Genomic DNA, 27,215 nt, shown 5'->3' with positions numbered 1-27,215 from the left:
GCACGTCTAGTTATGTACGTACGTATGTTCAAGTTTATTATGCAAGTTCAAGTTTCAAGTTATGTATGTCCTATTTAAAAGTTGCATGCGATTTTATTACGTAGTACTCGTTATTCCAATTTATACGTGTTGAGTCTTTAGACTCACTAGACTTGATCGATGCAGGTGACGATGTTGAGGAGACAGGAGGTGGTGACCAAGGGGCAGGCTTGGACTGAACGGGAGGCTAACCCGAGGACCGCAATGTTTAAGTTTATGCAAAAGTTAAATTACTCTGATTCTATGTTTGATGCGAGATGTTTTGAGAAAACTTTTCTTTTAACAAAATCTTTATTGGGAATGGATGATGTAGTGACGACCGTATTGATTTTATTTTCGTATTCAAGAAAGTTTTTAATTCTTCCGCAAATTTTAAGTATGAAAAGTACGGTACGTTACAGTTGGTATCAGAGCGGTGTTCTTGTAAAGGGTTACGCCTACTGCCAGTCGCAAGAAGCTCACGAAGTCACACCTCAAGTCTGTAAGTTTAAAGTTTTGCATTATGTTATGTAGTAAGCATCAAGTTATGATTTCAGTATGTGCATGTTTTAAGTTTGATTTACGTGCATCATAAAATATTGATATATGTACATGCATGTTGGGTTTACGTGTTGGATAATTCATTGGAACAGCATGCCTCCTAGACGTGTGATCGACCGTGAAACAAGGGAGGAGGACACAGAGCCTCGAGTTGAGGAGAGGGCCAATCCTCCACCACCACCACCTCCAGATATGCAGGCTCAGATGCTTGCTGGTATGACGCAGTTCTTCGCACAGTTTGCGGGGAACCAGGCAGCAGCAGGCGCAGGGGCGAGACCCCAACCAGAGGCAGTGTATGAACGGTTTAGGAGGATGATCCCAAAGGAGTTTGCGGGTACCACGGACCCGATGGTAGCTGAGGGATGGATCAAGTCCATCGAGGTAATTTTCAACTTTATGGTGCTGACAGATGCTGACAGAGTTCGTTGTGCCACTTTCTTATTGACTGGGGACGCTATGCTATGGTGGGAGAGTGCGTCAGTGGCAGTCAATTTGCAGGTGCTGCCTTGGAATGGTTTCAACGAGGTCTTCTACTCCAAGTACTTCACTGAGGAAGTACGCTCCCGCCTGACCAGTGAGTTTATGACACTGAGGCAGGGAGACAGCAACGTGGCAGATTTCGTCAGAAAGTTTGAGAGGGGGTGTTACTTCGTACCCATAATTGCGAATGATGCCCAAGCAAAACTGAGGCATTTTATGGATGGACTGCGGCCGATCTTACGCCGTGATGTGAGGGTGGCTGGCCCTACTTCTTATGCAGTTGCCGTTTCTAGAGCTCTGGCGGCAGATCAAGACCAACGGGATATTAAGGCGGACAGGCAGGGCAAGAGGCCCTATCAGGCTCCACCGCAGCCACACCAGCAGCAGCAGAATCAGCGACCCCATTTTAAGAAACCGTATCAAGGGCCGCCAGGGAAGAAACTTTTTCAGGGACCGCCGAAGGGCAAGGGTCCCATTCAGCAGCAGGGGGCGCCATAGAGGCCCGTTATTTTCCCAGTGTGCCCTAAGTGCAATCGCCAGCATCCAGGGCAGTGTTTGTATGGGTCGGGCAAATGTTTCAAGTGTGGAGCTACGGATCACATGCTGAAGGAGTGCCCGCAGTGGAAGCAACCAACTCAAGGGAGAGTTTTCGCCATGCATGCTCAGGATGCGAACCCAGACACTACACTACTGACCGGTAAACTTTCCTACCAAAGTTCAGTATTATTTTGCCTTGCATGTGAATTTTTGTTGGGATTATTAGTGTGCTAGTATTATTTTTGAGTAACTTGAGATATTGGGTTCTTCTATGCTTAAGGTTTATGTTAGTAGTTTTGGGATGTAAGTTAGTTTGTTGTGCTAACGTCTCTCAGGAAACATTTTTATTAAGAGTTTATCCACAACTGCACTGATAGACTCAGGAGCCACTCACTCCTTCATATCGGAGACGTTCGCTAATCATTTGGACCTCAAGTCCATTGGTCTAGACGTGAATTTTTCAGTAACAGTCCCATCAGGGGAAGAGCTGTTAGCTACCAGTGTGGTCAGAGATATCGATCTAGAACTGCATGGCCACCTAGTGTATGCAGATTTAATCCTATTGCCAATGCCAGAATTCGACATCATATTGGGAATGGACTGGCTGACTAAGAACAGAGTTCTTATCGACTTTCAGAAGAGATCAGTACTAGTCAGACCATTGGGTATGGAGCAGTTTCTTTTTGAGTCAGACAGATGGAGAAGTTTCCCCCGCATGATTTCGTGCATGCAGGCGAGGAGACTGATTTCCAAGTGGTGCCAGGCCTTCTTGGCTAGTATTATTTCAGCACCTGATGCGCCTACTCCATCTTTAGCTGAAGTGCCAGTAGTCAGTGAATTCCCAGACGTCTTCCCAGACGATGTTTCAGGTCTTCCACCAGAGAGAGAGGTGGAGTTTGCTATTGATCTCATGCCAGGCACAGTGCCAATCTCTAAGGCACCGTATCGATTAGCTCCAGCAGAAATGTTAGAACTCAAGCAACAGATTCAGGAGCTCTTAGACAAGGAGTTTATCCGCCCGAGTTTCTCACCGTGGAGCGCACCAGTACTTTTTGTGAAAAAGAAAGACGGAAGCATGAGACTGTGCATCGATTACCGTGAGCTGAACAAGGTAACGATCAATAATAAGTACCCGTTGCCTAGAATCGAAGATGTGTTTGATCAATTACAGGGAGCTACAGCGTTCTCTAAGATAGACCTTCGCTCAGGGTACCATCAGCTGAAAGTGAAGGATGCAGACGTCCACAAGACAGCTTTCAGGACCCGGTATGGGCATTACGAATTCTTAGTGATGTCATTTGGATTGACTAATGCTCCAGCAATTTTCATGGATCTCATGAACTGAGTATTCCAGCCGTTCCTCGATCAGTTCGTCATAGTATTCATTGACGACATTCTTATTTACTCAAAGAGCCACGAGGAGCATAGCCAGCACTTGAGGACAGTTTTACAGACCTTGCAGAGCCGTAAGTTGTTTGCGAAGGTCAGTAAGTGTGAATTTTGGTTGGAGAAGGTAGCGTTTTTGGGGCATATTGTATCTAGCAGTGGAATTGAAGTGGATCCATCTAAGGTAGCAGCGGTTAGAGATTGGGTTGAACCTAAGAACGCATCAGAAATCCGCAGTTTTCTGGGTTTGGCTGGATACTACCGTAAGTTCATTCGAGGATTTTCATCCATAGCGGTGCCACTCACGTCACTCACCAAGAAGAATGCTAAATTCGTGTGGAGCGACGAATGCCAGAAGAGCTTCGATACCTTGAAGCAAGCTCTTATTTCAGCGCCAGTGCTAGCCATGCCGACAGGGCAAGGTGAGTTTGTGCTTTATACCGATGCATCTAAGCTCGGCTTAAGCGCATTATTAATGCAGCAGGGTCGGGTCATAGCTTATGCTTCCAGGCAGTTGAAAGTGCACGAGAAGAACTACCCGACGCACGATCTTGAGTTAGCCGCCGTTGTCTTCGCACTGAAGATTTGGAGACACTATCTATACGGCGAGAAATGTCAGATTTTCACCGACCACAAGAGTCTCAAATATGTCTTCACGCAGAAAGAGCTGAATATGAGACAGCGACGGTGGTTAGAACTTGTGAAAGATTACGACTGCGAAATTAGCTACCATCCGGGAAAGGCTAATGTTGTCGCAGATGCTTTGAGCAGAAAGGTGGCAGTTGTAGCTCAGTTGTCAGTGCAGAAACCTCTTCAATCTGAGATTCAGAAGTTTGGTCTAGAGATTTATCGTGAGGGCAAAGCTTCTAGACTGTCTAATCTGACAGTCAAATCTGATTTGCTAGACCGCATCCGAGCGGGTCAGTCTTCAGATGAGCAGTTACAGAAATGGAGACTGGAAGATGAAGCCAAGGGCAGTGTTTTGTACACAGTTTCAGACGGCATTGTGAGGTACAGAGATAGAATGTGGGTGCCTAGTGTTCGTTCGATCCGACAGGATATTTGACAGAGGCACATGCATCTCCGTATTCCATTCACCCAGGAGGCACCAAGATGTACAAAGACCTATAGATATTGTATTGGTGGCCAGGGATGAAGCGAGACATCCGTAGATTCGTATCAGAATGTCTCACTTGCCAGCAAGTAAAAGCTGAACATCAGAGGCCAGCAAGATTGGTTAAGCCACTCCCCATTCCCGAGTGGAAGTGGGAGAACATTACTATGGATTTTGTGGTTAGGTTGCCGAGATCAGTCAGAGGATCGAATTCCATTTGGGTTATAGTGGACCGACTCACTAAATCAGCGCATTTTCTACCAGTGAAGACGAATTTCTCCATTACGCAGTATGCGGAGCTTTATCTCAGGGAGATCGTTCGTTTACATGGATTCCCAGTTTCAATTGTGTCCGACAGGGACCCAAGGTTTACGTCGTCCTTCTGGAAGAGCTTACATGCAGCCATGGAGACAAAGTTGCTCTTCAGTACAGCTTTTCACCCGCAGACAGATGGCCAGTCTGAGCGAGTGATTCAAATTTTAGAGGATTTGCTGAGAGCCTGCATGATTGATTTTCAAGGAACTTGGGAGTCTAGACTACCTCTAGTGGAGTTCACATACAACAACAGCTTCCAAGCATCTATTGGTATGGCTCCCTATGAGGCGTTGTACGGGAGGAAGTGCAGATCACCAGTTCATTGGGATGAAGTTGGTGAGAGAGCAGAACTTGGTCCAGAGATAGTTCAACAGACTGCAGACGTGGTGGTCAAGATTCGTGACAGAATGAAGACTGCCCAAAGCCGTCAAAAGAGCTATGCTGATAAAAGGAGAAGAGATCTCGAGTTTGCCGTAGGAGATCACGTTTTTATAAAGATATCACTTGTGAAGGGTGTTATGAGATTTGGGAGAAGAGGCAAGCTAAGCCCGAGGTTCATTGTACCGTTTGAGATTCTTGACAGAGTTGGGACACTAGCCTATCGTGTAGCCCTTCCGCCGAACCTGGCCGGGGTACACAATGTGTTCCATGTCTCGATGCTGAGGAAGTACCTAGCAAATCCTTCGCACGTATTGAGCTATGAACCGTTACAGTTGGCTCCAGACCTGTCTTATGAGGAAAGGCCTGTCCAAATCCTAGACAGACAGGAGCGGAGGCTTCGGAGCAAGGTGACCAAGCTGGTCAAAGTCAAGTGGCTGAATCAATCAGTGAAGGAAGCCACTTGGGAGGCAGAAGCGGACATGAGGAACCGCTACCCAGAGTTGTTCGGTAAGACTTAATTTCGAGGACGAAATTTTTATAAGTGGGGGAGGAACTGTAGTGCCCAAATTCAATACACGTATAACCCATGCATTTATTTAACTATTAAAGCATTTATTTAATTTTAGAACGAGTCTTAGTAGTGCATCATCTATTTAAATACATTATTTTAAATTAATTATGTTTATGCGATGCACGTTAAAATGTTTTTTTTTCGAGTTTCATGTTTCAGGCGATTATTCGAGGCGGGATTGAGGAAAAGACCCGGTGACGATTTTTGGCAATTTCAAAAGATGATATTTTATTTTAAGTTAAGGACGGGGTGTTTTAAATGATTTATTTAGTTTTAGCATTTTAAAACCTTATTTATGTATTTAGTAATTTTAAGAGTTTAAAACTTTAAAAATTAACATTTTTGGGTGTGTGTTATTTTAATTGTAGAGTTTATATTAAACTAGGTGGGTTAGCTTTTTATTATTATTTTTATTAGTTAATTAGTACTAATTACATAGAAATTTAAACCCAGACACACGTTTCTACCTCACACACACGTACACACTTTTACACACACCTGTACACGACTAAACACACATACTCACTTCACGTTTCAGAATTTTATTATTTTGAAAGAGAGAAAACTAGGGTTCTTCACTCATAGAGCAGCCGCCCCCTCCCCTCTCCATCTTCTAGCAATTCTCGTGTGAATTCTTCAAGGATTTTAGTGCCACGGTCGTCCCTGATCAAGCCTCGCACCGTTTCCGCTTCGATATCGCCGGTTCGGTAACGTTTGTTATCAAAAGGCACGTATATTCTGTTCTTTCTGCATCGATCTTGTTATAGTATGCGTTGGGTTATTTTTATGCGTGAAAATTCATGTGTGACGTTCGTCGTTTGAGCGAAAAATGGTTTGAATGCGTTTGAAATATTTTTTTAGATCTGAAATCTCGTAACTTCCTGTTCTGTTGAAAACTGCGATTTTTCTGTCGGAATTTTGAGAAAACTTTCAACTAGAAAATTGTAGAACTTTTCGATGCCTTCGATTTGATATAAAATTCGAGATTTTTGGATGAAAATTGAGTGAGTTATGACATTTTTCGTGGGACTGCTCAAGCTGCGACTTTTATGTAAAATGTGTTCTTGAAGTTATTTGTTGCAGGCTTCGTTGGACATCGTCGGGCTTGTGCTACTGCATTTATATATGTTACGAGATGTATTTAGGTGTTATTTGGTGGTTCGTTCGGGTCGGGTTTGGCTTGGGATGTAATAGAAGTCGTAGGAAGCGAAACGATGCCTAATTACGAGTTATTGTTGTGTTGGAATTAATTGTTGATGCTTAGGGACGTTTGGGGCATTTTTATGGGTTTGAATCAATGTAATAACATCCTAGGATGAGTCTAGAGGTGTTGGTTCATGGTCCTTAAGCTTGGATTGAATGGGTGAAAGGTTAAGTTAGCGAATTTTCGTGAATTTGCAAACACAGAGGGTACCCGGACACCTTCCCGGACCCAGGCACGGAGTCCGTGTCCTTTTTCCTTCAAAAATACGAATTTCCAGAGCCTACCCGGACCCGTACACAGACCCCTACATAAAGTCCGTGTACACCCTTTTAAAAAAAAATGTAAAATTTTTTTTTTTTTTAAGGATTTGCTTCGGGGTTCTATATCATGGTTTCGCACCATGGTTAAAATTTATTTATGTAAAAATATAGGATTTGTTTTGTGATTTTACGTCATGGTTTAGTACGATGATTAAACGAGGTCAAGCCAGGAGCGAACTAGAATGTCCTAAGCTACTTATTCACTTTGGTGGTGAGCTCGAGTACCTACGTCTAAGACATGCAAGTTAAGTATTTAAAAATTTATGTTAGTATGTGCAGTAGAGGCCCCAAGTAAGATACAACGAAGCCCTCAACACCAAGTAAGTATGTTGACGTGCAAGAAAATATTTCAAGTTTTTGAGGTATGCTAAATGTCTTGTGACCAAATTATGTTTAGGATTGGAAAGCGTTAAATTATGAACGGGGACCAATCCGCCCGTTAAATTATGAACGGGTTAGATCGTGGTTGGAAAGCGTTAAATTATGAATGGGGACCAACCAGCCCGTTAAATTATGAACGGGGATCTCATGTATGTGGCAGTGGATACGTCCCTGTCAGCCCAGTACTGTGGTTGTCTGATCAGGCATTTATTATGTTACGGGTCACTTGCTTTGAAACATCCTCTACGCAAAATGATGAAGTTATGTATGTTCAAGTATGCAGTATGTTTATGAAAGTTTATGTTGATGGCACGTCTAGTTATGTACGTACGTATGTTCAAGTTTATTATGCAAGTTCAAGTTTCAAGTTATGTATGTCCTATTTAAAAGTTGCATGCGATTTTATTACGTAGTACTCGTTATTCCAGTTTATACGTGTTGAGTCTTTAGACTCACTAGACTTGATCGATGCAGGTGACGATGTTGAGGAGACAGGAGGTGGTGACCAAGAAGCAGGCTTGGACTGAGCGGGAGGCTAACCCGAGGACCGCAATTTTTAAGTTTATGCAAAAGTTAAATTACTCTGATTCTATGTTTGATGCGAGATGTTTTGAGAAAACTTTTCTTTTAACAAAATCTTTATTGGGAATGGATGATGTAGTGAAGACCGTATTGATTTTATTTTCGTATTCAAGAAAGTTTTTAATTCTTCCGCAAATTTTAAGTATGAAAAGTACGGTACGTTACAGTTGGTATCAGAGCGGTGTTCTTGTAAAGGGTTACGCCTACTGCCAGTCGCAAGAAGCTCACGAAGTCACACCTCAAGTCTGTAAGTTTAAAGTTTTGCATTATGTTATGTAGTAAGCATCAAGTTATGATTTCAGTATTAAACTTAAAACATGCACATGCATGTACATACTGAAATCATAACTCATTATTACGCCTACTGCCAGTCGCAAGAAGCTCACGAAGTCACACCTCAAATCCGTGTTCGGGTCCGTGAACTCTCGTTGGACGCGAACTCACGAAAATCTTGTACATGCCATGCTTATCGTTCTAGACTCGTTTGTGCGGACCATGAACCGACACCCCGAGACTCATCCTAGCATGCCATAACATCGAACCAAATTCGTACAAGCACCCAAAGCAACGACGTCCACCCTACGACACATACAATTCAAAAACGTGGCAATTGACACCAAATCGATTCCTACGACTTCTAATGTATTCGATTGTCTTTCCACACTAAACGACATATCAAATGACAACCCAACATCATACTAAGCATACTTCGGCACAGCAACGATCACTCGTCGATTCCCAACGAAGCCTGCAACAATAAAATCTTAAGAACACATCAATACATAATTTTCTGAAAAACAAAGATTGAGCAGTCTCACGAAAAACGTTATAACTCACTCAATTTTTATCCAAATATTTCGTATTTACTGTCAAATCGAAGGTATCAAAAAGCTACAATTTTCTTGTTGAACATTTTCTCAGAATCACGACCGAAAAGTCGCAGTATTTAAAAAGACAGCAAAAACTAAAATCTAATATCTAAAAATGGTTTCAAAAGCGTTCTAAACGTACTTACTCAAACTTCTACACATCACACATGCATTTTACGCATAAATAACAACACAACGCATAATATGATGAGATCGATGCAGCAATAACAGAATATACGTGTCTTTGATGATTTGAAATACCGTAACGACGATACCGAAGCGGGAAGGAAGCTAAGCTTGATCCGAGACGACCGTGGCTCGATTTTTCTTGCACTAAAGCACACGAAAATTGCTGGAAAAGAGAAGGGAGGGGCGGCTGCCTTCTTGATATGAACCCTAGGTTTCTTATCTCAAAATGAATAAAAATCTGAATGTGTGTGTTGTGGTGTGTGTAAAAACATGTAAGTGTGTGTGAGTGTGTGTAACATGTGTGAGTGAGTAATTAGGGGAAGAATTGCTTAATTAAATAATTAATCAAGCTATTTAAAAATGCTAACTCCATTAATAAGTCAATAAAAATAGTAAATCACTACACTCTTAATAAAATCCCTTTAAAAAAAAATAACACACACAAAATGCTAACTTTAAAAGTTTCAAACTATTAAATCACTAAATAACAAATTAGGCTTTAATATACTAACAACTTAATACCCCCAACCTCAACTTAAAATAAAGTGCCACCTTTAAAATCACCAAAATCGTCATCGGTCTCTTTTCCCTCGATCCCGTCTCGAGTAATCGTCTGAAATATGAAACTCGAAAAACATTTTAACGTGCATCATATATACATAATTAATTTAAAAGAATGCATTTAGGTAAATCGTGCATGGCTAAAACACAATTTAAACTTAAATAAATGCTTTAATAATTAAATAAATGCATGGGTTATTCGTGTACTAAATTTGGGCACTACAGTTCCTCCCCCACTTAAATAAATTTCGTCCTCAAAATTAAGTCTTACCGAATAATTCATAGCTCAACACATGCGAAGGATTAGCTAGGTACTTCCTCAACATCGAGACGTGGAACACATTGTGTACCCTGGCCAGATTCGGTGGATGGGCAACACGATAAGCTAGTGTCCCAACTCTGTCAAGAATCTCAAACGGCCCGATAAACCTCGGACTGAGCTTGCCTCTTTACCCAAATCTCATAACACCCTTCATGGGTGCTATCTTTACAAAAACGTGGTCACCTACGGCAAACTCGAGGTCTCTCCTTATCTTATCAGCGTAGCTCTTCTGACGACTCTGGGCGGTCTTCATTCTGTCTTGAATTTTGACCACAACATCTGCAGTCTGCTGAACTATTTCTGGACCAAGTTCTGCTCTCTCACCAACCTCATCCCAATGAATTGGTGACCTGCACTTCCTTCCATACAATGTCTCGTAGGGAGCCATACCTATAGATGATTGGAAACTGTTGTTGTAGGTAAACTCCACTAGAGGTATCTTCGATTCCCAAGTCCCCTGTAAATCGATCATACAGGATCGCAATAGATCCTTCAAAATTTGAATCACTCGCTCAGACTGGCCATCTGTCTGCGGGTGAAAAGCGGTACTGAAAAGCAACTTCGTCCCCATGGCTGTATGTAAGCTCTTCCAAAAGGACGATGTAAATCTCGGGTCCCTGTCAGACACGATAGAAACTGGGATCCCATGCAACCGAACTATCTCCTTGATATAAAGCTCTGTATACTGCGTCATGGAGAAAGTCGTCTTCACTGGCAGGAAATGTGCTGACCTAGTGATTCGATCCACTATAACCCAAATAGAATTCGATCATCTGACTGACCTCGACAACCCAACCACAAAGTCCATTGTAATATTCTCCCATTTCCACTCTGGGATGGGGAGTGGCTTAAGTATTCTGACTGGCCTCTGATGTTCTGCCTTCACCTGCTGACAAGTGAGGCATTCAGACACAAATATACGGATGTCTAGCTTCATCCCAGGCCACCAATAAAAAATCTGCAGGTCTTTGTACATCTTGGTACCTCCTGGGTGAATGGAATACGGAGATTCGTGTGCCTCTGACAGAATATCCTCTCTGATCGAATCAATGCTAGGCACACACATTCTGTCTATGTATCTCACAATACCATCTGACACTGTGTAGAGTACACTCCCCTTGGCTTCATCCTTCAGCCTCCATTTCTGTAACTGCTCATCTGAAGGCTGATCTGTACGAATACGGTCTAGCAGAGAAGATTTGACTGTCAGATTAGACAGCCTCGGAGCTCTGTCCTTGCGATAAAATTTTAGACCAAGCTTCTGAATCTCAGACTGAAGAGGTCTCTGCACTGACAACTGTGCTACAACTGTGACCCTTCTGCTCAAGGCATGCCACAACGTTAGCTTTTCCCGGATGGTAGCTAATTTCGCAGTCGTAGTCTTTACTAACTCCAACCACCGTCTCTGTCTCATATTCAGTTCTTTCTGTGTTAAGAAATACTGGATACTCTTGTGATCGGTAAATATTTGACATTTCTCGCCGTACAAGTAATGTTTCCAAATCTTCAATGCAAAGACAACGGCGGCTAATTCTAAGTCGTGTGTCGGGTAGTTCTTCTCATGCACCTTCAACTTCCTGGAAGCATAAGCTATAACCCGACCCTGCTGCATCAACACTGAGCCTAACCCGAGCTTAGATGCATCGGTGTATAGCACAAAATCACCTTGTCTCGTTGGCATGGCTAACACTGGTGTTGAAACAAGAGCTTGCTTCAAAGAATCGAAGCTCTTCTGACACTCGCCACTCCATAAGAACTTAGCCTTCTTCTTGGTCATTGAAGTGAGTGGTGTCACGCCCCGAGACGGGGTTTGGTTGACACCGGCGTTGCTCTCAAATTTATATTTGAAAAACAACAAGCCTCAGAAGTACAAAATTCAGAAACCAGTCTTTTTATTCATAATACGAAATAATTCATTATCTGATACAAACTCAAATCATTAATGTTTTACAGCGGAAATGTAAAACCAAATATTGCAGTATCTTAACAGATGCAGCGGAATACAATAAACATCAATTGAGAACAACAGTCTTCTTCACCAGCCCCAGAACTGGATCTACTCTTCTTCCTCTAACATTTCTTCAGTACTCTTATCTGAGATGGGTTTGGTGGGTGAGTGATATGGTTGTCACTCAGTAAGCAGGGGCGGGAATAACTCCCAGTTTTCGAAATCGTTTTCATACAGAACAGTAATACGAAAATATACAGAAATTCTTATTTTCATAACGGAAATCGGTGTTCAGAAATCAGTAATCGGAAATCAGAAGTTTGTCAAATAAGCACTGAGCACGTTCGTGAATTTCATGGCTAAACTGATATCAGTCCCCTATATGTTCTCTCCTCTAAGGGGTGAGGCCAGTAATCAGTAATCAGTAATGTTCAAAATATATATTCCTACCATTAGTTCACTAAGTTTCAGTGCTTCAAAATTCAGATATCAGAAATCGATCATACAGAAACTTTGCTTTAAAACATAAATTAACAAACTGGATTTCAAGATACTATACATAAACCCACTTACAGTAATTTGCAATAAGGTTTCGGTAGAAGTCTGGAATATGCTCGTTCTTGCTACTGGTTTCTACTGCTCGGAAATAAGCACCCTCCATTAGCTCGAAATTCAAATGATAATCTCAGATTTGTGTAACACCAATCCAGAGATTTGAGAGTGTTTTTTATAGGCAAGATTCTGACTGTTAGTCTCCCAAATAAATGGCCATAATCTGCCATTAACAGCCTTTATTTCATGTTAAATGCTTCAGTTACAGCTCAATAGCTGAATCAGTAACTGTCTGCTGGAATTCGCTCTTCTGCTGCTGGATTTTGTCTTCTGGATTCGGTCTGCTGGATTTTGTCTACTGGAAAATGTCATATTCTGAAATATAAGTTGCTGCTAGAATTGTTGGCTTCTGCTGAAATTGGCCAGCTGCTGCTACTCCTGGAATTTCAGGTTCTCACATCCCTCCCTCCTTATAAAAGTTTCGTCCTCGAAACTTGGCTAAACATGATTCTCAAAGAGATAAGGATATTGTGCTCGCATCTTTTCTTTCAACTCCCAAGTGGCTTCTCTTTCGGTGTGGTTGGACCATTGTACTCTGAAATGTGGAATAGTTCGTCTATTAGATAAGGATATTGTGCTCGCATCTTTTCTTCCAACTCCCAAGTGGCTTCTCTTTCGGTGTGGTTGGACCATTGTACTCTGACATATGGAATAGTTCGTCGTCTCAGTACTTGGCCTTTGAAATCCACAATTCGAATCGGAATTTCTTCATACTTCAGCTCTTCATTTAGATTGCTCTCAACCTGAAGTGGTCCAGCTTCCAGAATGTGACTTGGATCAGAAATATATCTCCTCAGCTGCGAAACGTGGAATACGTTGTGAATTCTTGACATTTCGGGTGGAAGCGCTAATCTATAAGCAAGTGTTCCCACTTTCTCAAGAATTTCAAATGGCCCGACGTATCTGCGATTCAGTTTCCCAACCTTATTGAATCGGATTACACCCTTCATAGGTGACACTTTTACAAATGCCTTTTCTCCAACTTAAAATTCTACGGGTCGTCTTTTCTGATCAGCCCAGCTTTTCTGTCGATCTTGTGCAGCTTTTAATCTCTCCATGATCAAAGCGACTTTAACCACTGTTTCTTGGATCATTTCGGGTCCAACAATAGCTTTTTCCCCTACCTCATTTCAATACAGTGGTGAACGACATTTTCGTCTATACAAAGCTTCGTATGGTGCCATTCCAATACTACTGTGGTAACTATTATTGTATGCGAATTCGATCAAGGGCAGATGTTCGCCCCAATTACCACTGAAGTCTAGAGCACAAGCTCTCAGCATATCCTCAAGAGTTTGAATTGTTCTCTCTGTTTGACCATCGGTCTGAGGATGATAGGCCGTCCTAAGAGTAACCTTTGTTCCTATAGCTTGTTGAAAGCTCTTCCAAAATCGAGAGGTAAATCTGGGATCTCGGTCTGATAGTATGCTAGCTGGTACTCCATGGAATCGCACGATCTCATTCATGTACAAGGTGGCTAGATTGTCTAGATTATAGTTCATACGTACGGGTAAGAAATGCGCAGATTTTGTGAGTCTATCTACGACTACCCATATTCCATCATGACTTTGTCTCGACTTGGGTAACCCAACTACAAAATCCATGGAAATATGTTCCCATTTTCATTCCGGGATTTCTAATGGTTGAAGGAGTCCATCAGGTCTCTGGTGCTCTGCTTTGACTTGTTGGCACACGTGACATTTAGAAACAAACGTTGCCACGTCCCTCTTCATTCCAGTCCACCAGAAATTTTTCTTTAAGTCTCTGTACATTTTGGTACTGCCAGGATGAACTGAAAATTTTGACTTATGTGCTTCAGACATTACTTCTTGTCGGAGATTACCGATGTTTGGTACACATAACCGTCCTTTCATCCACAAGATTCCTTTGTTGTCCGTCTCGAAATCTGGTGATTTTCCTTCTTTGGCTTGCTCTTTCAGTTTTACCAAAGCGGAATCTCTATCTTGGCTTATCTTGACTGTATTTCGAAGACAAGGTTGTGCTGAAAGTGATGCCAGGATTACCTTACTTGTATTCTTTCGACTTAGAGCATCTGCTACCTTGTTGGCTTTGCCCGGATGGTAGCTTATTGTCAAGTCATAATCCTTCATGAGTTCAATCCACCGTCTTTGTCTCATATTTAGTTCTTTTTGAGTGAACAAATATTTGAGACTTTGGTGATCTTTGAAAATCTCACACTTGGCTCCATAAAGATAATGTCTCCAGATCTTTAGTGCGAACACCACTGCAGCTAGTTCGAGGTCATGCGTTGGGTAATTTTGTTCATATGGCTTCAACTGCCTTGATGCGTATGCAATCACCCTTCCCTCCTGCATGAGTACACATCCTAAACCTTCTTTGGATGCATCACTGTAGACGGTGTAGTCTTTACCTTCCATAGGTAATACTAGCACTGGTGTGGATGTAAGTTTCTTCTTCAAAGTCTCGAAGCTTTGCTCACATTTTTCACTCCATTGAAACTTAGAGTTCTTCTGTGTGAGCTTGGTGAGGGGTATGGCTATTGAAGAGAATCCTTCAACAAATTTTCGATAATAGCCTGCTAATCCCAAGAAGCTTCGTATCTCTGTCACATTCTTTGGTCTAGGCCAATCCGAGATTGCCTCTACTTTCTTAGGGTCCACAGATATTCCTGCTGCTGATATTATGTGTCCCAATAATGCGATGCTCTCTAGCCAAAATTCGCATTTCTTGAACTTGGCGTATAGTTCCTTTTCTCTCAGCTTCTGTAGGGTGAGACGAAGATGTTCTTTGTGGTCTTCTTCACTTGACGAGTATACTAGAATGTCGTCGATGAATACCACAACAAACTTGTCTAGAAATGGCTTGAACACTCTGTTCATGAGATCCATGAATACTGCCGGAGCGTTTGTTAATCCGAACGGCATTACTGTGAACTCATAGTGTCCGTACCTTGTCCTGAAGGCTGTCTTTAGGATATCGTCTGATTTGACCTTCAATTGGTGGTAGCCTGACCTTAAGTCGAGCTTGGAAAAGACTGTAGCTCCCTTGAGTTGGTCAAACAAGTCATCTATCCTTGGAAGTGGATACTTGTTTTTGATTGTGATCTTGTTCAGCTCTCTGTAATCGATACACATCCTCATGCTTCCGTCCTTCTTCTTTACAAATAGGACAGGAGCTCCCCACGGAGATGCGCTTGGTCGGATTTGCTTCTTGTCCAACAACTCTTGAAGTTGCTCTTTGAGTTCTTTCAACTCTGCTGGAGCATTCGGTATGGTGCTTTTGAGATTGGTGCAGCATTGGGTACTAAATTAATCTCAAATTCCACCTCGCGGTCGGGAAGTTCGCCAGGGATTTCGTCAGGAAAGACATCCGGGAATTCTTGTACTACTGGAATCTCTTCTAGCGTAAGTGCGGTTCCTTCTTTTACCTCGCTTAACATGGCTAGGTAAATCTCTTCCCCACTTTTCATGGCTTTCCAAGTTTGAGAAGCAGAGAGAAGAGTCTTTCGTTCTTTAGTCTTGCCATGAAATAAAAGTTTCTCTTGATGTGGAGCTTGGATGGTTACCGTCTTTCCATGACTGTCAACTAAAGCATGATTCTTGGCTAACCAATCCATCCCAAGAATTACGTCGAATTCCACCATGTTTAGTTGAATAAAGTTTGCCTTAAAACTCTGTTTATATGTGAGAACATCAATATCCCGATATAGAGTGCGAGTTTCTAAAATGCGATTTGCAGGAGTTGCTACTCTATATGGTTCTTCTAAGTTATCAGGCTTAGCTCCTAACTTCTTGGCAAATCTCTTAGATATGAATGAGTGCGTAGCACCACAATCAAATAACACATAAGCAGGTATATTATTGATTAGAATGGTACCAGCTACGACATCATTCGAGTTGTCAGCCTCCTCTTGGGTGATCGCATAAACTCGAGCATTTGGCTTGTTCTCCTTAGGCTTGTTTGAAGTTGTTCCGCCTGCTGGACCATCTCTTGGATCTGGAAAAGGACATTGAGCAATGCGGTGGCCCATCTTTCCACAACGGAAACAAGCTCCAGAATTCTTACGGCATTCACCAGTATGATTGAATCCACAATTTTGGCACTTGACTCCCTCTTTGCTTGATGGAGAAGAAGTGGTTCCTTTGGCTGGTTCACTGGTGAATTGGTTGCTTGGAAACCTAGGCCTCTTGAATTGTTGGCCCGATTGGTACTGTCTTGGCTGAGGGCGTTTGAGTTTGTTCTTGCCTTCACGCCTCTTAATATCGTTTTCAGCCCTGATGGCTGCTCCCATCAATTCATCAAAACTGTTGGGCTCGATAACGGCAAGGGCAGATTGAATACGGCTGTTCAATCCCTTCTTGAAGCGATGCATCTTCAAGGCTTCGTCTCCCATGATGGTTGGGGAGTAAGTTCCCAACGAGTGGAACTTGGATGAATACTCCACCACTGTCATGTTTGGTTCTTGAACCAAGCTTTCAAATTCTGACAGCTTTTGCACTCGAACTGCTGTTGGAAAATACTGCCTCAGGAATGCCTCTCGGAACCTTTGCCAAGTGATAGGTCCCGCATCTATCATAGCTGGTGAGACTCCTTCCCACCATTTGGCAGCTTTATCCACAATAAATGGTGTAATCACTTCTACTCTGATCCTTTGTGGAACCTCAAGTAGTCGAAGATGATTTTCCACCTCTTTCATCCAATTTTGTCCGACCTCAGGGTCGTAGCTTCCATCAAAGTTTGGAACTCTTGCTCTTCGGAGAGCCTCATAGTGCTGCTTCGTTCCATTCTGAGCTGGAGGTGGTGGTGGTGGCTGATTAGCATTTGGATTGACCAACCCTTGCAGCGTAGTTGCCACAATCGTGGCTATGGCCATCAAGTCCACCTGACTGAGTCCAACTGCTGGTGGTGGTTGTGGGGGTTGTTGCTGTGCCTCCCCATCGTTACGGTCGTCATTACGATTGTTGCGGTTTCCATAACGGGGGTTGCGATTGTTTCTTACTGGTCTCCCGTCCATTTCCTACAAGTACAAAAGTTCTAAGGTTGATGGCAAGATATGGACTCAAGAAAAGAAACAAAATGATTGAGTAATTGCTCGTAATTTAAATATGAAACCAATGGATAAAAATAACTTTTATTGATTTCCCAAGAAAGTGCAATTACAACTGAACTTCGAAATGAAAATAGAAATGCAAATGGGACAAGTGTTATTACAAACTACTACTACTGGTGTTCTAATCTATCACTTCTCCCAAATCTAATTCCATATGATCCTCTTCCACTTTTTCTTCTTCTTTGGGATCCTCATCAGGTTCATCTTCATGGTTGGCTATTACTGCTTCTATATGTTCAATATGACCATGTAGAACTGCATTCTGGTCACTAAAAACTTCCACAGTATCTTGCAGCTCTTGAATCTGAGCATCAGTCTGTGTACTATACTGATTACGTTGGTGCACGAGTTGGTGATTTTGATCCTTGAGTATTTGGATCTTCTCCACTAGTGTATCACGTAACTCGATGAATTCTGCCACAGTCTCTTGGGAGGTTTCAAACTCTTCTTGAGCCTTCCTACTCCTCTCTTCTGCTTCATGCAGATAGTGAGCATAACGTTGAACATCACACCTCAAATGTTCTGCTCGACGCTCTAACTCATCTTTGTCCAACTCTAGGCAGTAGTTATTCTCCTTGAGTTTCTCTAGCTTTCTCTCTAAGTTCTTAATGTAGCTACTCTGGTCTGCCATATCCTACACCAAAAACATAAGTGTAAAGGTTCAGAAATGATCTCAAGAATATAGGTCGAGTTATAGACAAATACTGGAATGAACAGAATCAGTACTGCCTATACAATTAACAGAAGAAATAGCTCAAAGACTTTCGGTCTCAGAATTATGTGAAAAATTTACTAAAAATCCTCGACATCAAGAACATGAATGGTGCCAAGTTTGGTGCAAAAATACTAAGCCAATTGGAAATGAAAATTCCTCAAAGTTTCAAAATTTTGGAAAATTTCACGGAAATGATGATATCACTATCTAAACGATGATAAGTCATTCTAGGTTAGGTTCTCCTCATCGAGAGCTTTCCAACGCCTACTTTTAATAGTAAAAATTCCTCCTAAATCAAAAGTTATGGTCGTTTGAAGTTTGCGCGAAAAACACCTCAACTTCCATGCCATTAACAAGGTCTATTGCATTCACTTGCTGGAATACACTGTCTATTGCAACTCTGATGCTTCTGCAATCAATCCGCTGCTTTTCCAGCATTGTCTGCTGCATTCCGAGTCTACTGACTCAGTCTTCTGCATTCAGATCTACTGGTTTCCATCTACTGATTCTGGTTTCGGCTACTGGTTTCCATCTACTGGTTCTGGTTTCGACTACTGGTTTCCATCTACTGATTTTCATAACTGTACGTATCCAGTCTATCATTTCAGTAGTCTATTACAATAGCTTATTTTCAGTAGTCTATTCCCGAAATTTTCAGAACTTATTTTCAGAACTTTTCAGAACTTAGTTTCAGAAATTTTCAGAACTTATTATTTCTAGTTCCTCCTCCCCAGATTATGAAACCTGGTTTGCTCTGATACCACTTCAATGTCACCCCCCGAGACGGGGGTTGGTTGACACCGGCGTTGCTCTAAAATTTATATTTGAAAAACAACAAGCCTCATAAGTACAAAATTCATAAACCAGTCGTTTTAGTCATAATACGAAATAGTTCATTGTCTGGTACAAACTCGAATCATTAATGTTTTACAGCGGAAATGTAAAACCAAATATTGCAGTATCTTAACAGATGCAGCGGAATACAATAAACATCAACTGAGAACAACAGTCTTCTTCACCAGCCCCAGAACTGGATCTGCTCTTCTTCCTCTAACATTTCTTCAGTACTCTTATCTGAGATGGGTTTGGTGGGTGAGTGATATGGTTGTCACTCAGTAAGCAGGGGCGGGAATAACTCCCAGTTTTCGAAATCATTTTCATACAGAACAGTAATACGAAAATATATAGAAATTCTTATTTTCATAACGGAAATCAGTGTTCAGTGTTCAGAAATCGGTAATCGGAAATCAGAAGTTTGTCAAATAAGCACTGAGCACGTTCGTGAATTTCATGGCTAAACTGATATCAGTCCCCTATATGTTCTCTCCTCTAAGGGGTGAGGCCAGTAATCAGTAATCAGTAATGTTCAGAATATATATTCCTATCATTAGTTCACTAAGTTTCAGTGCTTCAAAATTCAGATATCAGAAATCGATCATACAGAAACTTTTCTTTAAAACATAAATTAACAAACTGGATTTCAAGATATTATACATAAGCCCACTTACAGTAATTTGCAATAAGGTTTCGGTAGAAGTCTGGAATATGCTCGTTCTTGCTACTGGTTTCTACTGCTCGGAAATAAGCACCCTCCATTAGCTCGAAATTCAAATGATAATCTCAGATTTGTGTAACACCAATCCAGAGATTTGAGAGTGTTATTTATAGGCAAGATTCTGACTGTTAGTCTCCCAAATAAATGGTCATAATCTGCTATTAACAGCCTTTATTTCATGTTAAATGCTTCAGTTACAGCTCAGTAGCTGAATCAGTAACTGTCTGCTGGAATTCGCTCTTCTGCTGCTGGATTTTGTCTTCTGGATTCGGTCTGCTGGATTTTGTCTGCTGGAAAATGTGATCTTCTGAAATATGAGTTGCTGCTAGAATTGTTGGTTTCTGCTGAAATTGACCAACTGCTGTTACTCCTGGAATTTCAGGTTCTCACAAGTGGTACCGCTATGGACGAAAATCCCTGAATAAACTTACGGTAGTAACCGCTAAACCCAGAAAACTGCGGATATCTGATGCATTCTTTGGTTCAAACTAATCTTTAACTGCTGCCACCTTGGCTGGATCCATTTCAACCCCACTGCTAAATATAATGTGACCAAAAAACGTCACCTTCTCCAACCAAAACTCGCACTTACTGAACTTCGCAAATAAGTTGCGACTCTGCAAGTTCTGCAAAGCTGTCTTCAAGTGCTGACTGTGCTCCTCATGACTCTTCGAGTAAATAAGAATATTGTCAATGAACACTATGACGAATTGGTCTAAGTAGGGCTGGAATACTCGGTTCATCAACTCCATGAAAATTGCTGGAGCATTCGTCAGCCCAAACGGCATTACTAAGAACTTGTAATGCCCATATCTAGTTCTGAAAGTTGTCTTATGAACATCGGCATTCTTCACCTTTAGCTGGTGATACCTCGATCGAAGATCTATCTTAGAGAACATTGTGGTTCCCTGCAATTGATCGAACAAATCCTCAATCCTTGGAAGTGGGTATTTGTTCTTTATCGTTATCTTGTTCAACTCTCGGTAATCGATGCACAGCCTCATACTCTCATCATTATTCTTTACAAAAAGTACTGGTACGCCCCACGGTGAGAAACTAGGGCGAACGAATTCCTTGTCTAGAAGCTCCTGAATATGCCGTTTGAGTGCTAACATCTCAGCTGGAGCTAATCGGTACGGTGCCTTAGAGATTGGCACTGTGTCTGGCATGAGATCAATCGCAAACTCCACCTATCTCTCTGGTGGAAGGCCTTCGACGTCGTCGGGAAAGACGTCTAGGAAGTCTCTGACTACTGGCACATCTGATAGTGACGGAGTGGGTATGTCAGGTGTTGAAATGATGCTGGCCAAGAAAGCCTGACACCCTTTGTAAATAAGTTTCCACGCCTGCATGCAAGAGATAATGCGAGGGAAACTCCTCCATCTAGATGGTTCAAACAGAAATTGCTTCATGCCCACCGGTCTAACCAAAACGAATCTCTTCTGAAAGTCGATCAAGACTCTGTTCCTCGTCAGCCAGTCCATTCGCAATATGATATCAAACTCTGGCATTGTCAAGACGATCAAGTTGGCATACACTAGGTGGCCGTGTAATTCCAGGTCAATGTCTCTTACCACACTAGTAGCTGATAGTTCTTCCCCGGATGGGACTGTTACTGAATAATTCACGTCGAGTCCAATGGTCTTGATATCCAAGTGGTTAGCGAACGTTTCCAAAATAATGAATGTGTGGCTCCTGAATCTATCAAGGCCTGAGTAGCTATTCTCTTAATTAAAATATTTCCTGAGAGACGATAGCACAACACCAAAACTTATATCCCATAATTCTAATAGTGGTCTTATGCAACAAAAGACACCAAAAACCCCATCTAACATCCTAATAATCCCAATTCAAATAAACATGCAAGGCAAAAATTTAATATTGTACGGAATTAAATAAGTTACCCGTAATCAGTGTAGTGTCTGGGTTCGCCTCCTGTGCATGCATGGCGAACACTCTGCCCTGAGTTGGCTGCTTCCACTCTGGGCACTCTTTCAACATGTGGTCAGTAGCTGCACATTTAAAACACTTGCTTGACCTGTATAACCACTGCCCCGGATACTGGCGGTTGCACTTAGGGCACACCGGGAAATTTCCAGGCTTCTGAGGCGCCCCTTGCTTCTGAATTGGACCCTTGCCTCTTGGCGGTCCCTGATAAGGCTCCTTCCCTGGCGGCCCCTGATACAGTTTCTTGAACTAGGGCCTCTGATGTTGCTGCTGCTGGTGTTGCGGTGGTGCCTGATAGGGCCTCTTGTCCTGCCTGTCCAACTCGATATCCCTCTGATCCTGCTCTACTGCCAAAGCCCTGGACACGACAACTGCATAGCCATTAGGACCAGCTACCCTCACATCACGGCGCAAGATCGGCCGCAATCCAACCATGAAATGCCTCAGCTTACTCTGGGCATCATTAGCTATCAGGGGCACAAAATTACACCCCCTTTCGAACTTCCTCACGAACTCTGCCACGCTGCTATCCCCTTGGCACAACGTCATGAATTCCTTGGTTAGACGATAGCGTACTTCCTCAGTGAAGTACTTTGAGTAGAAAACTTCTTTGAACCCATTCCATGGCAACACCTGAAATTTGACTGACACTGACGCACTATCCCACCATAGCCTGACGTCCCCTATCAGAAGGAACGTAGCACACCTGACCCTATCTGCATCGGTCAGTTCCATGAAATCAAAGATTACCTCGATTGACTTAATCCATCCCTCAGCTATCATCGGGTCAGTGGTACCCGAAAACTCCTTAGGATTCATCCTCCTGAATCTCTCATATACCGCCTCAGGTCGGGGCCTCGCCCCTGCATCAACTGCAGCCTGGTTCCCCGCAAACTGTGCGAAGAACTGAGTCATCCCAGCAAGCATCTGAGCCTACATGTCCAGCGGTGGAGGAGGAGAAGCGTCTCTCCTCTCCTCTCGAGCCTCTCTATCCTCATCCCTTGCTTCACGGTCAATCACACGTCTATGAGGCATACTGTTCAAATAATTAATCCAACACGTAAACCCCACATGCATGAACATGATATACACAACATAAGATGCACGTACTTGAACTTTAAAATATGCACATGTTGAAATCAGAACTCAATGCTTACTACATAACATAAATTTGAAACTTTAAAACTTACATACTTGAGGTGAGACTCCGCGAGCTTCTTGCGACTGGCAGTAGGCGTAATCCTTTACAAGAACACGGCTCTGATACCAACTGTAACATACCGTACTTTTACTACTCAAAATTTGCGGAAAAATTAAAAAATTTCTTAAATAAACGTGAACCTTCAAATTTCCATAAAAGAGATAAAGTGTATGTCTCACAAGTTGTTGCAACCCAAAGATTTGAAATTTAAAGTTTGACAAAAGTATAAAATGTTTTCATAAACTTAAAACATGGCGGTCCTCGGGTTTAGCCTCCCGCATCAGTCCAAGCCTGCTCCTTGGTCCCCACCATCAGTCTCCTCATAAACATCCTCACCTTCATCGATCAAGTCTAATGAATCTAAAGACTCAACACGTATAAACTAGAGATAACGAATACTACGTAATAAAATCCACATACAACTTTAAAATAGAACGTACATACTTTAAACTTGAACTTGCATATTAAAAACTGAACATCGTACATACATATTTAGATGTGCCATCAACATAAACTTTTCTTAAACATGCTTGCATACTTGAACATACTTAAACATACATAGCTTCATCATTTTGCGTAGAGGCATGTTTCAAAGCAAGTGACCCATAACATAATCGCCTGATCAGACTAAACCACAGTACTGGGATGACAGGGACGTATCCACTGCCACATACATGAGATCTCCGTTCATAATTTAACGGGCTGATTGGTCCCCGTTCATGATTTAACGCTTTTCAATCACGATCTAAACCCGTTCATAATTTAACGGGGTGGGTTGGTCCCCGTTCATGATTTAACGCTTTCCAACCCCATACATAAATTGGTCACAAGACATTTAACATACCTCAAAAACTTGAAAATATTTTATTGCACGTCAACATACTTACTTGACGTTGAGGGACTCGTTGGATCTCGCTTGGGGTCGCTGCTGCACATACTAACATGAATTCACATACTTAACATGCATAACTTAGACGTAGGTATTCGTTCTCATCTCGAATTCAATAATTAACTTAAAAACATTCTAAAGCACTCGGTAATTGACCTCATTTAAAACCTCGTGCTAACCCAAGACATGAAACTCCAAGACACAATAAAATTTTCCCAAAACAGGTACTACCCGGACCCCGTGCCCAGGTCCGGCTATGGGTCTGTGTAGGTTCGCTAAAGGACCTACCGAAAAGTTTGAAGGACACGGACCCCGTGCTAGGGTCCGTGTAGGGGTCCGGGTAGCTTCACAAATTTGACACCGAAAAGAAACAACGGCACGGACCCCGTTCCTTGGTCCGTGTGGGGGTCCGTGTACTCTCGCAAAAAGGACAGTCAAGAAGAAACAAAGACATGGACCCCGTGCCAGGATCCATGTTCGGGTCCGTGTACTCTCATTGGACGCGAACTCACGAAAATCTTGTACATGCCATGCTTATCGTTCTAGACTCGTTTGTACGAACCATGAACCGACACCCCGAGACTCATCCTAGCATGCCATAACATCGAACCAAATTCAAACAAGCACCTAAAGCAACGACGTCCACCCTACGACACATACAATTCAAAAACGTGGCAATTGACACCAAATCGATTCCTACGACTTCTAATGTATTCGAGTGCCTTTAGACACTAAACGACATATCAAATGACAGCCCAACATCATACTAAGCATACATAGGCGCAGCAACGATCACTAGTCGATTCCCAACGAAGCCTCCAACAATAAAATCTTAAGAACACATCAATACATAATTTTCTGAAAAACGAAGTTTGAGCAGTTTCACGAAAAACGTTATAACTCACTCAATTTTTATCCAAATATTTCGTATTTACTGTCAAATCGAAGGTATCAAAAAGCTACAATTTTCGTGTTGAACATTTTCTCAGAATCACGGCCGAAAAGTCGCAGTATTTAAAAAGACAACAAAAACTAAAATCTTAGATCTAAAAATGGTTTCAAAAGCGTTCTAAACGTAGTTACTCAAACTTCTACACATCACACATGCATTTTACGCATAAATAACAACACAACGCATAATATGATGAGATCGATGCAGCAATAACAGAATATAAGTGTCTTTGATGATTTGAAATACCGTAACGACGATACCGAAGCGGGAAGGAAGCGAAGCTTGATCCGGGACGAACGTGGCTCGATTTTTCTTGCACTAAAGCACACGAAAAAATTGCTGGAAAAGAGAAGGGAGGGGTGGCTGCCTTCTTGATATGAACCCTAGGTTTCTTTTCTCAAAATGAATAAAAATCTGAATGTGTGTGTTTTGGTGTGTGTAAAAACATGTAAGTGTGTGTGAGTGTGTGTAACGTGTGTGAGTGAGTAATTAGGGGAAGAATTGCTTAATTAAATAATTAATCAAGCTATTTAAAAATGTTAACTCCATTAACAAATCAATAAAAATAGTAAATCACTACACACTCTTAATAAAATCCCTTTAAAAAAAATAACACACACAAAATGCTAACTTTAAAAGTTTCAAACTCTTAAATCACTAAATAACAAATTAGGCTTTAAAATACTAACAAATTAATAAATTAGTTAAAATGTCCCAACCTCAACTTAAAATAAAGTGCCATCTTTAAAATCACCAAAATCGTCACCGGTCTCTTTTCCCTCGATCTCGTCTCGAGTAATCATCTGAAACATGAAACTCGAAAAACATTTTAACGTGCATCACATAAACATAAATAATTTAAAATAATGCATTTAGATATATCGTGCATGGATAAAACTCAATTTAAACTTAAATAAATGCTTTAATAATTAAATAAATGCATGAGTTATATGTGTACTGAATTTGGGCACTACAATGTAGGTCACCGTTATTCGGGGATGAAATTGGTGAAAAACAATTGACTGGACCTGAAATGATACATGAAATAAATGATAAGGTTCAGTTAATTCGACAGCGGATGAAAGCTGCTCAGGATCGTCAAACGAGTTATGTGAATAAACGAAGACGACCCTTAGAATTCCAGGAAGATGATAAAGTATTTTTGAAAATATCTCCCTTCAGAGGCACTGTTCGATTTGGCATGCGAGGGAAGTTATCCCCTCGATATGTTGGTCCATACAAGATCCTTGATCGAGTTGGGGATCTTGCTTATCGGTTAGCATTGCCACCAGCTTTATCTGTCATTCATGATATATTTCATGTTTCTATGTTGAGAAAGTATGAACCAGATCCATCACATGTACTTGCACTTGATGAGGTTAAACTTGATCATTATCTTTCCTATGTTGAACAACATGTTTGCATTATGGACCGGAAGGAGAAAGTATTGCATAATAAATCGATTCCGCTAGTTCGAGTGCAATGGACACGACGTGGTGTGGAGGAGTCAACGTGGGAATTGGAAAGCAAGATGCGAGAATCATATCCTCACTTGTTTGATTCTATTCCACATGTTCCATTGTGTTCAATGTATAGTGATCCATTTACCGATTTTAGTTTTGATATGTACTATAACTGATGACATATTATATGTTTGTCAATGTTATGTATATAGAGATGTTTGAGATTTCGAGGACGAAATCTTTTAAGTTGGGGAGAAATGTGAGACCACGAGAATAAACAAAAGTCCAACAACTTTTAAAATAGTTTTGATGGTATTTTTGTAAATAATTTGAAAAATATTCAATTTATTTTGATGACATGTTTGTTAATAATTTGAAAATTAATAAATTAATTTTAAGGGTAAAATGGTAATTAGCGACACATGTTATGGTTTTTTAGCATAACTGTTTGAGTATCACTCCAAATGAAATGAGACAAATTTCATTGGAATGCTAATACATAATGCTAAAACATTCATGTTTTGAGTTTTGAAAAATTTTGATCGTTTGACTGGTTCAAAAAGATATATCGGTGTTAAAAGGTTAAATATTATATATTATATTATATTATTGGTAATATAATATAATATAATATTTAATTTAAAAAAAGATAAATTTGAAACGTAAAGAATGAATTGAATTCATCTTCCACAGAGGAGAAAGCCGAGAGGAGATAGAGGAAAAGAAATAGAGTTTTCGAATTTTCTTTTCGATATTTCGACTTCTCGGTTTATCCAATCGACGAACCGACTTCAGTTCTGGAATCGTTGACACGAGGTCCTCGATTTGAGGTATAAAATTTATATTTTTTGTGACGTTTGAATCAATTACTTCGTTATTTAACAAAACAAATGAAATAAAGGAAGTAGTTTACTTCAGCCATAAATGTACTTTCTGAAGTCATATATTATCATTCATTTCGTTAGTTGACGAAATCGATGAAATAAATTACGTTGTTTTACATCAAAATCGGTCCAAGATTTACTTTGTTTAATATATAAAGTATATCAT

The 27,215-nt window shown here is 41.3% G+C and overlaps 1 protein-coding gene across 1 annotated transcript; it reads right to left on the bottom strand.

Moving 5' to 3' along the window:
• Positions 1-12,839: 12,839 nt before the first annotated feature.
• On the bottom strand, positions 12,840-13,301 carry LOC140818752 (uncharacterized). Its single transcript, XM_073178801.1, has one exon. The coding sequence runs from the start codon at positions 13,299-13,301 to the stop codon at positions 12,840-12,842; it is 462 nt and encodes a 153-aa protein (XP_073034902.1).
• Positions 13,302-27,215: the final 13,914 nt, after the last annotated feature.

The sequence above is a fragment of the Primulina eburnea genome, chromosome 17 (assembly GCF_022965805.1).
Source record: "Primulina eburnea isolate SZY01 chromosome 17, ASM2296580v1, whole genome shotgun sequence".
Taxonomy (NCBI): Eukaryota; Viridiplantae; Streptophyta; class Magnoliopsida; order Lamiales; family Gesneriaceae; genus Primulina; species Primulina eburnea.
This window is presented reverse-complemented; position numbering and strand designations above follow the sequence as displayed.